Source organism: Lissotriton helveticus, chromosome 3_1 (genome assembly GCF_964261635.1).
Source record: "Lissotriton helveticus chromosome 3_1, aLisHel1.1, whole genome shotgun sequence".
Lineage (NCBI taxonomy): Eukaryota > Metazoa > Chordata > Amphibia > Caudata > Salamandridae > Lissotriton > Lissotriton helveticus.
The window spans coordinates 1,485,251,032-1,485,263,194 of NC_136061.1; the positions used below are offsets into that span (position 1 = coordinate 1,485,251,032).

A 12,163-nucleotide genomic window follows, 5' to 3' on the forward strand; every position below is an offset into this window, starting at 1 on the left:
AGAGAAACCTGGCAGGGGTGCCTGCTCTCCCATCTACCATTTTCTCTTATAGAGCCTCTATCTTTTCCCATTTGGGCTGACGATCGGATACAGTGCTGGCGCTGGCAGGGCTTGCATGAAGATCAGATTGCATTATATGCCGATGATGTCCTGCTCTTTCTCTCCGACCCAATCTGGTTGGAGGTGCCTCCAAATCCTACGTTCCTTTGAGAGAGCATCGGGCTTACGCTTTAACCCGCCAAAATCCACCCTGGTGCCCCTGCATGCATCGAGAGAATGCATGGACTGGCAAACAACTATCCCTCGCTGAAGACTTTCATTCAAGTATTTCAGAATCTGGGTAGCGCTTCTTCCGGAGCTGACCTCTTCTGAGCACTTGGTGAGGGTCCCACAGTTCCGAAGACTGCGGGCAGGAGGTCGTTCCTTATGTAGCCGGGCAGCCCGTCTTTGGAATTCTCTGCCCGGCCACATTAGAAACAAGACGAACTATCTAGCTTTTAGGAAGCCCATAAAAACATATCTTTTTCCCCAGGGGTAGTTTTGCCCTCCCTCTATGCTTGTGGTCTGCTCACAGGGCTGGCACGCCCCTTTGCTGGGGCAGCTGTTGCGCAATATAAATGGCAGTAACATAACATAACCTGGTTCCTCACTGTCAACCCATTTTTCAAATGCACGAAGTATAACCTTCGTTGTTGGCAATCGCTTCCACTCACCCCTCTTGGTAGGATTGCCCTGTTCAAGATGATGCTTCTGCCCCATCTTCTGTATGTACTCCATAATTCCCGCTCCACCTTCCCCGCAGTTGGTTCTGTCGGTTGGTTCTGTTGGCCACAACTTTTTTCTGGTGGGATCAAGACCACAACTGGCCCTTGGGCATTGCCAACGGGCCCCATATGATGACAACTCCCTTCCTGTACTACCTGGCCACACGACTCCCAGTGATTCACGGTTGGTTTAATGGCGGTTGGTCAGATCTAGCTTACCGTCTGGAACTAGAGAACCTCTGGTACTCTCATGTCCAGGCTATGCTCTGATAACTCACAATCTACCAGCAGTCACCGAAAGGTCCTCCTTGCGTGGCGGTCCGTGCTGCGGCACACTCAATGGGATGCTAAAATGACACTGTAAATGCCTCTCTGGCATGGGACTCGGCTACGGGAGACTGGGACACTAGTGGGCCTTCCAGAAGTGGGACCTTAAAGGCATCACTTGCTTGGTAGACATATGGAAGGGAGAGCATTTGCCCTCCTTCCGGGAACTACAGCGAATGTACTCCCCACACTCAACTCAATTCTTCAAATACCTCCAGTTGCATCATGCACTCGCCCTCCACATTCCCAGCCCCACGGCATTCCCAGAATTTTGTCCGGTGGTGGCTAAGCTCCTTATGGGGAACATGGGGAAGGAGGGAATATTCCAAATCTATCGATCCATGACAAACAATACCCCGTCCACACTACATTCCCTAAGGACTCGCTGGGATCATTGGATTGGCCCTTTGCAGGAGGAGGACTGGAGAGATGCATTGATGGCCCCTAGGGTGCTAACTATTTTGGCTAGGCTCCGCCTCATTCAAATCTACTATCTCCACTGTGCATACCTTACCCCTGTGCAACTACACAAAGCGGGATTCCACTGGCCCCAAAATGTCCGCGCTGTGAGGCAGAGCTAGCTTATTTTTACCACATGGTCTGGTCCTGCGCCATTCTTTCCAAATAATGGGTGTTGATTGTGGTTGAGCTAAGTTGCATACTGGGCTGGGTGGCCCCTCTTAGTACTCTTGCACTCCTCCTGGGGCTGATAGAGGGGATGGATGGTTCCTGTACTGATAAATTGTTCCTAGAGGCTGCCATTTTGATAGCCAAGAGAGACATTGCAGCGACTTGGAAGGACTCAGCATCTCCCTCCATTTCGAAGTGGCGTAGAGTAGTGGACCTGTGCGCCAACCAAGAAAAATCTGTGTATGAGGAAGGGGTTGTCCGGCTAAACCTGAGCGTGTCTGGGGCAAATGGCTGGGTTTGCTCGGTTGATATTTTGCAAGAAATTTTAGAAATTTTTAGGAGAAATACAGGGCTTGTCTATCATGAGACCAGAAGGGGGAAAATCCAACAATGCAGCGGAATGCTTTGTATGTCGTGGAGATTTACTTTTCACTTTGTTGCTCAAAACTAATAAAACTGTTTATAAAAAATATATACAAATATGACATTGCTATGGAAATAGAAATGGGATATGGAGAAGTCATTAGACGTGCGTGCTGTATGGCTTATAGGAATATTGTAACTTTCATCCAAAAGTGTATCTTTAAGTGGCTGTTTACAGCTTTCTGGATGGAAAAATGATTTAAAACCTTCCAGTTCTTATATGATAGGATGTTCTGGGGAGAGAAATAGAAAAATACATGTTTAGAATTTACTCTCTTATCTGTTAATAGGCTAGTTTTTTTCTCTCTCCTGAAGCAGGAACTTATGGAAATGAAGACCATGTTGTGAAGATAAACTTTTTGTCTGAGACAATCTCTGTTTCTAAGGAAAGTACTAACAGATCTATCCGTTTACTAGCAAAAAAAGTTGTTCAATTTTCTTAGCTCCTGTATGCAGCATTTTCATTGGTGACAGATATCACTTTGGAAGTTAGTCTAGTAAAGTATTACCTCTAGTGATGAGGGATATGAAAAGTGGTTTAAACTTCAATCATAAATCATATTTATAGTTCCCTAGCTGGGATGAGCAGTTTGAGATTACAGGTTAGGTTTAACTGGTTCAGAGCCAATTGATAAATGTTGGCTATGTGAGACTGACAAGATAATTTAGGGTGTGATTCAAAGTATCATAATGAATTCAAGCCAAACTTGAAGTTAGGGGGTTTGGTTATTCATAGTTCAGGAGGAAGAATTAAATCTTTTAGAACACATTGGATCTAAGATATTTCCCACAAGGATACTCTTAGGGCAACTTGGTGTCATCCTTATATTGTGTCATTGGAATGATTTAGTTACCCAAAAATGATACCACTGGTTTCATGTTCAGATTACATAGAATTGATGATAGGGTAGAGCCATTAAGCATTCCACAAGAGAAGGACAGAGTGGGAAATATTGATAAGGGCAGAGTGTGACATCTTGAAATTTCGATAGTCAAACATTTCTACCTGTCATTCAGTTTGTGCCTAATCTATGATACACCTGTGATGCACCTTTACTTTGTGATACATATAGGATAACTGCAGCAAAATGTTGTCAGAAGTAAAAGTAAAAAACATAGTAAATTCAAATGCATCCATATTTTAGAGAAATTGTATTACTGCCCAGACATAAGCTATTTAGATTAATCATTCAGAGTCAAATATCACTGATACATATGTGTTCTTCTATGCACTTAGAAAGCTAATGACTGGACTTTTATTTTAATCCAACAGGTGATGGATTCACTAATAGACAGTGTAAGGATACAGATTCGATCTCATGTACCAAAGAATCACAGCCTCGTATAGCTTCACCAGAAAAAGCTAATGGAAAAATGCTTCTCAGTTATAAAACTCTACCAGATTGTAGAAGACAATTGAGGGCACGAAATCTGGAACTTGAAATAAAACAAAATATGTTTTGTGAAAGGGATTTTAGTTATTCAACACATGACAGCGTTCAGCAGGGCCCAAATGAAATTGGGATATCCTATGATTATAATCAATCTGAAAGTAATATGAGGAGTTCAATTGTGAGTACATATCATCGAAGTACAAAGCGAGGCCCGATACCATACGTGTGTACTGACTATACGAAAAGCCCCATTCAGAATAGCGCACTTACTAATATTAAGAAAACGTATACTGAAGTAAGACTGGAAAAAAGACCATACTCCTGTACTGATTGTGAGAAAAGCTTCAGTCTAAAGTGCAATCTTAATCGGCACTGGAGAACCCATACCGGTGAAAAACCATACGCCTGCTCGGATTGTCAAAAAAGCTTCAGCCAAAAAGGTGATCTAAACCGGCACCAGAGAGCACATGCAGGTGAAAAGCCTTACTCATGTCTATTCTGTCAGAAAAGCTTCAGCCGGAAAGACATTCTCAATGAACACATACGAATACATACTGGAGAGCGGAAGATACCAGAGAGAAAAGATCAAAAGTCATAACAAATAAATGTAACGGACAGCATTATGGAATGTTTAAACTTGACACTTATGCTTACAGTAACTTGTGTTCTATTATTAGCTATATAGAAAATTACACAGTCCTGCCCCAAATGGAGCCAGTAGTTTATTTGATTGTCAACTTAGGCTTTAACATTTCTCAGTAGATAGGTGCTGCACTACGTTACCACCTGTTTTATCACCACTTTTTCAAGGGTTTTCAACTTTTAAAGGTCAGTCTTCAGATGTTTGAGTTACACTTCCTAAAATCCTACATTCCTCATGCGTCCTAAAGTAAGATACATCGAAATCTAAACATTATACTTATCTCTTACAAAGTGCAATATCTTATTTCACCTATGAATGAATGAATTATCGTCGGATGAAAATTATCGTCTGATGAAGTTCCTCCTTTTTCAGGTTCTACTATTTAGAGCCACATCCAATGTGGATATGATAATAATGTCACTTGTTAAAATCCAATATTCCAAAAATTGGAATATAACAAGTGCAATAATTATCGCCTATTAGAAGTTTGGTCCTTTAAAATAACATGCTGGTTTTGGCTTTTTTTTCAGATAAGTTTCAGCAAGTGTGAAATGTACCCAGGGGAAATTACAGGGAAGTAGCAATTTCCACAAAAAATGTAATCTAATGCCTGCGTAAACAGAAGATTATATTGGGATCAATGAAGAAAACACCACTCGTACTTCGGGCCTTATTTTTTACATTTTATAACTGATTGATAGCTACACTTAAATTCACTTAAATTTCCTAGTTCAAAAATTCTAAAAATAAATATTCACCATCAGAGTTTTTCATGTTTTGGTATAACTAGCATGTTGTTTCCAGCAACTCTTTTGTGGCTAGTTTGTCTGATTTCACCCTTGTTACCTCAAGGGTGTTTTAACGCAGCTGGAACCAGTTAATCTGAGCCTACCCTGAAATAACTTCAATGGATCCACTTGGCTGTATTTAGCAGATTTACACTATTTATCAGACTATTAAGGTCTTCATACTGACTTACTTAGAATTCCTCTTTCACCTAATACATAACGTTGAATTATTATTATAAGTTGGTGCTCATTCCAGCGGTGGCATTGCTGCACCATCTGTTTTTTTTATGGAGGCATATTCACCAGGTTTAAACTGGCAATTGTTTTCCCAGAAGAATGAACTGAAATTGGTAGTTCACTGTGGGATATGGTGCAGTATCACTGATTTCTTTGGTCATTTCCAGTAGCTAAGGGGACAACTCATAATCTACCCCAGGAATTACACACCATATTAGAAGTTTCAAGGTCATCTGGAAAGTACCACACCATATCAGGAGCTTTAGGTGTGGTATGTCCGCATTATGCTGAATGAGGGTGTAGGGAATAAATCCCAAAAGAATTGCTATTACTGAAAGATTGAGCTGCATACCTATGGGGATTTCGGGGGTTTGAATATAAAAAAAACAGTTACTTCCTTACAGTATAAAATTCCACATGCTAATTTCTCCGAACAACATTTTTTTGAGGAAGTGTCCTTTTTGGGAGTGCGCCTCCTGCTGACTTAGAGATTGAGGCTGGCATTGTGGTTTATAGGAAACATTTTCGGATCCAGGAATACATTTCTGTTGGTGATTCAACTTTTCCGCTCTGTCTGGGGGCTTTCGGTGGCACATTTATAGAGTAGTTAGGTTCTGTTATGGTAAGTATAATTTTTTACTTTTAAGGCTTTGAAAATAAATGTTTTGAGTATTCCATATGTGTTTATATTTTGCATATTCCTGACATTGCTTTTTGAAAACTGCTAATAAATAAGTCATCTTTACCAGTGTTCAGTTAATCTACATTATTATAGAAACAAACATCCTTCGAAAAAGTACTGCAGCAGATGGTGGCTATGGTCGTGTCTAACAGTGGTTGGTCCTACATTACACATACTCATAAAGCACTGCAACCCGTAAGAGTGAAAACAAATGTTTTTCAGCATCAAACAGGGACATGCAGTTTTTATGAGTAACGGTCTGACAATAAAGTATATTGCATGTACAAACATACATACCAATGTAGGGTGCAGTAAACATATAAAAATTGTAATAAACTGGAAATTCTGACATACATCTAAGAAGGTCAAAATCTGATAGAGACTACTAGCCACAGATTCCTTCATGTAGAATTATCACCAGGCGTGAGACTGGATCCGGAATTTTTTTGTCACAGCATCCCTGCGGGCCAGGGGCAGGGTCACATCACACGACTCCGCCCAGGTGTCGTCCGCGCACGTGACGTCAGTGAGGTCACATGAGCCCCACCCCGGCGCGCCTACGTCAGTTTTTTCGTTTTCCGCGTGCAACGAGGATCCGGTCTTGCTGTTAGGGACCCTTTTTTCTTCACCAATTGTCTTCTGTCTGGTGGAACAGTGTGCAAATGCCTTTGGGCTTCAAAACTTGCACGTCGGCGACGGGCCCTCATCTGATTCGTATGTGGTGCTTAGAGGAGGATCACGACACCACTGATTGTGAGGCGTGTAAACAGTTGAAGCCGAAGTCGCGGTGGTAGCGCCAAATGAAACTTATATCGGCGCGTCTCTCCAGGTCGACCTCCTCCCCTCGATCTGCTTCGGTGGACGGCTTCAGATACAGCCGTGGTCGTCGTCTTCGCCCTTGGGCTCTGCGCGGGTGTGCGGCCCTGCGTGTCATCCTCCTATCCATCGTTTCCCTGTGAGGGGGCATTGAGAGTCCAGATGGAGACATACGCAGCGGCTTTGTGGGCGTCTCCTCCTCCTTTCCCTCCTGGGGCGTCAACGGATCCCTTGCTTCGTCCAGTGCCCTCCGCGGCGGCTCCGGGGCCAACTGGTTCGGATCCAGGCTTGAAGAATGTGGTGCTGTTGAAGTGCGGACCCTCTGGGGTCCCTCCTTCAGTCCACGGCACCGCTGCCTCACCGCAAACTCCCGTGGGAGTCCCTGTGGTGTCGTGGGAGGTCGTCGGGGCTCGGGTCGCATCCCGGTCAGGCGAAGGCCTCGTCCAAGGCTGAGCTGATGCCGCCAAGGTGCCGGTGTCTGCTTCGGGCAGCGCCACAGGGGTCGGTGACCTCTCCTCATCCCACTCTGGGTCGAGGTGGGGTGGGGACTCCTCGTCCCCCTCTGGGCCCCTTCTTGTTCACAGGTGGCTGCCTTGTCAGAGGGCGAGTGGGAGGTTGATTCGTCCCTGGCGCCACCGCATAGGTCACCGAACCACCTCCGCAACATTCTGGGCCGAGGCTGGCGGAGGACTTTGGGTCACTCCCCCAGTCCCTCTCGTCCCTCCACGCAAGCAGCTGCCTCGGCGGAGGTCGAGTTGGCGCTGGTCCGGCGCCGCCCCTTGGTCTTCTTCCCCGGAGACTGGCCGCCGTGTGGTGTCTTTTTCGCCGGCGTCATCGAAGGTTGGCTCCTGCCTTTTCTGAGGCTGAGGTGCTCGTCGGAGGAGCAGCTGGTCCTCCATTCTTCAGTACCTTCTGGCTTCGAGGTCTGGCCTTTGCCTGTCCCGCTTGGCTTCGGGGACGGCCAACTTAGTCTGCAGCCGTCACCCATGGAGGAACTGCTTTCTTCTCCGCTGAGCCCTACGGCGGTGGGTGCGGCCTTCACTCACGCGGTGTCCACGGCTGTGGGCATACTGCGCATGAGGAACCCGATTGCTCATTTTCCGGCGGACCATCTGTTGGAGGTTCTCTACCAGGGCTCTGGTGGAAGTGAAATCTTACTCCCCTTTGAGGGTTCACTCCTTTCTTCCCTGACGGGAGCTTGGAGGCGCCCTGCCTCAGGGGATCCGGTGCCTCAACACCTTCTGCACAACACCTTCCCGCGCCACGTGACCCGGCGTGCCTCTCCCTCCACCCCTCATCTGCCAGTCCACTTTTGAGGACCGATTTCCCCTCCCTGCCGCCACTGTTGACTCCGCCGTCCCGGGAGGCCCGCTGGCTGGACTATTAGGGGCGCAACATGTTCGCCTTAACCAGTGCTGCCCTGCGGGCCCTTAACACCTTGTGTGTATTGGCGATGGCCTCCTCTTGTTTGTGGGACTCGGCTGAGTCTCTGGAATCTGCGGCTTCCCAGGAGACTGTTCAGGTGGACTTACGGCATCATGCTTTGGACGGCCGGGAGCTGGCGGCATTTATTCTCCGCTCCCCTCTGGACATCTCGGAGGTGCCGGGCCATGGCTTCCTCAGTCGCCCTCAGTCGCCATGCTTGGCTTCGGGACGGAGTGTTCCCTGAGAATATTCGGGAGCAGCTCATTGATCTTCCGTTTGATGGCAGCTTGTTGTTCCATGCCCTGGCTGATTCTGCCATCCAGAGGTTCCAGCGAGGCTCCGTCCTCCTCCACCTCCGACTCCTCCTCCTCCGCCTTATTCTCCTCCTCCTTCCCCTCCTCAGTGACTGCTGAGTTGAGCTGGGTTTGGACCTTTTAGATGCCCTGGCTGTTGATGGTATTTGCTGACCATTGAGTCCTCCTTGCTGGGACTTTGGCATTGTTGACTGCTGGATGGCCCTTGTTCCCTGTGTGTATGTGTTTTTGCCATGACGCTTTGCTTTCTCCTCTGCTGCGGAAGTTCTTCCAAAGAGGGTTCCCGTGTTTTGGGACTTACCGTACTATATGTGGGTTAGTGGTAGCTGTTATATAGCTATGCTCTGCCGGGGAGTGCTGGTTGCCTTCGGGTGCCTGTTCTCCATGGCGTTTCTGTATGTTGCTATTGCTTCTTGAGGTTGTGTGCGTGGCCCTTGTAGTAGTAGGTCCGGACATTTCCTCTCCTTCCTTCTCTTGTGCTGAGAGCTGGGATGCTTCAGTGTCCTTCATGCTTCTGGCGGCTTATGGTTATAGCTACCATTCTGGCTGGCCTGTTGCCTTCCCTCTGGGTGGGCTCGCCTCTTTCCTTGGTTTCCTTGGACCCTCTGGGCTTTTTCTTGTTCCTCTGCCTGTCCTGGTGTTGGGTGGAAGCTCTGTTGCCCTGGGGGTGGAGTGGGGTGCTTTGGCCTCTCTGACCTTGCCCTCGGTTCCTCTGTTGTGAGTGTGTGGGCCTCCACTCTTCCTTCTTCTTCCTACATTCCTTCCGGGGCTGCTGGCGTTGACTTGTGGGGGTCCTCTTGCCTGGTAGGGATGAGGTTACCTCCCTGGTCTACAGGTCTGGTCCCCTCTGGGCCTTCTGTTTTGTCCAGACTGGTGGGGTCCTTTCGCACACCCTCCTTCCACGTGGGTATTCCTAGGGTATCTATTCTAAGTGAAGGAATCTGCGGCTAGTAGTCTCTATCAGATGTACGAGTTACTTACCTTCAGTAGAGACTATTCTAGCTGCAGATTCCTTCACGGCCCGCCCTTCCTCCCCGTTCAGCGAGGACCCCTGGGCTGATCCTTGGTATTCTCCTCCCGGTGGGGGGGAAGGGCATGTTTTCTGTGAGTCCCATCCTTTGCTCTTGACAGTGGCTCCATCTGGTTGCTGTTCTTCCCTCCTCTTTGGTTCTGGGAAGGTGGGGTTCTGGTGCTCCTATGCCCCGCTGCTCGGGCTGCTCCTGGTTTGGGAGATTTGCCTCCAATATCTCCCTTCTCTCCCTTCCTCTTGCAGCTAGGGGCCTGGCCCCTCTACCTCCTCTGAGTTGGGGCCCTCTGCTCATGCCTTACTTGTTTCTTGGGGGGTGGATGCCCTCTAGGCTGGGGTGGCTGGAGATTGGTTGTTCCTGCCTGTTGGGACTGTCTACCCTTCCTTGTTTCGGTGTGTGATTGTAGACCTGCTACATGTGTCATGACTTTTACGCAGGTTCCCTGTCTCCGTGGGTGAGGTGGGCGGCTGCTGTCTATGTATTGGCGGGGTGGCTGCTCAGGGTTCTGCTCTGTTCTTCCTCTCTCTCTGCCCTTGGACACTGCGGATTTGCACTGTTCTTTATGGGGTTCTTTTTTGTATACTCTTTCGCACACTGTTCCCATGCTCCCACAGTTTTTTGTTTGGTGGCTCCGCGTTGTGGTGCAGAAAAGTTCCCAGAAGAAAACTGACGTAGGTGCGCCGGGGTGGGGCTTATGTGACATCGCTTACGTCACGTGCATGGAAGACGCCTAGGCGGAGTCAAGTGATGTCGCCCCGCCCCGGCATGCAAGGATGCTGTGGCAACAAATTCCCGGATCCAGTCTCACGCCTGGGGATAATTCTACGTGAAGGAATCTGCAGCTAGAATGGTCTCTACCACATACATCGTTACCGAAGGTAGCTAACTCGTACAATAAAGTATAAGCATAAAAGAAGTAGTGTTCTTGGGTTGTGGTGGTGTGTGCGTCTGTTGCATGTCTGTGATGTGTATGTGGTACGTTCATGTGCTTGTGATGCATGCTCTTTCTTGTTTATTTTAGTGGCAATTTATCTTATGGGTGTTGGGGCTCTGCCTTCCTTGTTTCATGCTCCTTTTTATTATGCCAACAGCGATTAATAGTCTATTATTGTTAGTATTATATAGAGAAAACAGTGCTAAACCTCTGGGTGAGCAGTAGCCTGAGGTCTGTGTGGTGGCTGGTGCAGACATATGCAGGTGCGTGCACCAGCCATTACACAGATTGTCAAGGGCTGACAAAGTCTGAGTCCTGGCCTAGGGTGCCTGGCACCATGACCTTTAAAGGTATCTCTGGGTGCCTGTCTTTGTAATCTTTCACAACTCCTCACAGAGTTAGAAAAAGGGTGGGGTTACAAAGCACTAGGCTGAAAGCTGGATCCTGCAACTGTGCAAATTCCAGTTTTCATTTTTTATGTGCTAGTATTGTCTGAGGTAGGAAGGAGCTGAATGCCTGTCCTGAGAGACTATAAAGTACCAGAAGCTTAAACAGGACCTGCGCAGGCAGCAAGGCGAGTTAAATAAAAGCTTTAAAATATTTTGTGAATGCATGTAGATGAGGTTGTTTGTCCATGAGAGAGCGAGCTTGGATGTGTGTGAATACGTGTTTGTGTTTCTCTGTGTGAACGTTTGTGTGTGTGAGAGTGATTGACTGTAATTATGACTGAATCAGAGTGAATACGAATTAGTGAGTAAGAGTAAGTCCACGTGATTTAGAATGAGAATGAGTCAGAGTAAGTGTGAGTGAAAATGAGAGGCACTCATTGAGTTTAACTGTGAGTGAGTGACTGAGTTTAATTTTGAGTGTTACTGAATGAGTGTGGCTAAATGTGAATGAGTGAGAGGAAGAGGGAGTACAAGTGAGTATGTGTGCAAATAAACAAGTGAGAATAATAGACACTGAATGAGAGTGACTGAATAAAAGCAAGAGTCAGTACAAGTGAGTGATGGTGAATGCCCGCAGTAATACCTATTCTGGGGAGATGGAGTGATCAATTCAAAAAGTCATTTATGAGTATGTGAAGTAGTGCTCCTGTACTTCATCACATACTTTTAAATGCCTTTGTAAATTAGTATCAAAATATCTCAAAAGGAAATATTTAGGAAATAGTCCCATACGGTTAGTACAAATATAAATTACTGTGCCCTATTGGCACTCTTACTAGCAGAGATTTGGACATTTGTGGTTCCGTTATGAAAAGCATTTATGAATTGTGAAGTTGTACTCCTGAAGTATTACTTGCTCATAAATGCCTTTGTGATTGTCCCTATAGTGGTTATCTTGTCAGTGCTCGCTGCGGGACTGAGGACATTTATGTTCACACGGTACACTCAGTATGAAGCCTTCAGCACAAAGCTAGTTTAAGAAACTCTAATATACCTCTTCAAAGCTGGATTCAGGTGTCTGACGATCAAGCATGATGGGCCATGTTCATTATGTTTGGTAATTAGAAAAGGAAATACCCCTCCACAGGTGAATGTACACCTCACTCTTAAGAACCGATGTGCCAATTTGTTACTAATAATGTTCATTACACAAATAACAATTCCTCACCTTGGTATTCATGTTAGACCTTTCCTCACTGTACACTTCAACCTTGATCCCCAGTGCCTGGTGATGACAGGATAGCATGTGGGTGAGCCTCCTCTTTATGGACTGTCCAGATTAGGAGGTCCTGCAGGGGAGTATCGAGAA

General features: G+C 46.6%; 1 protein-coding gene across 3 annotated transcripts in view; it reads left to right on the forward strand.

The window, feature by feature from the left end:
- The window catches only part of LOC144823532 (uncharacterized), a 1,119,534-nt gene that overhangs the window by 930,350 nt on the left and 177,021 nt on the right, over positions 1–12,163 (forward strand). Inside the window, exon 9 of one of the 3 annotated variants that reach the window (XM_078682127.1) lies at positions 3,418–5,951. The exons of the other annotated variants lie outside the window; for them this stretch is intronic. Coding sequence (XP_078538253.1) covers positions 3,418–4,136 — 719 coding nt within the window. The 3' untranslated portion in view covers positions 4,137–5,951. Of the gene's footprint in view, positions 1–3,417; positions 5,952–12,163 lie in introns of those variants that run through there. 3 annotated transcript variants of the gene reach the window in all.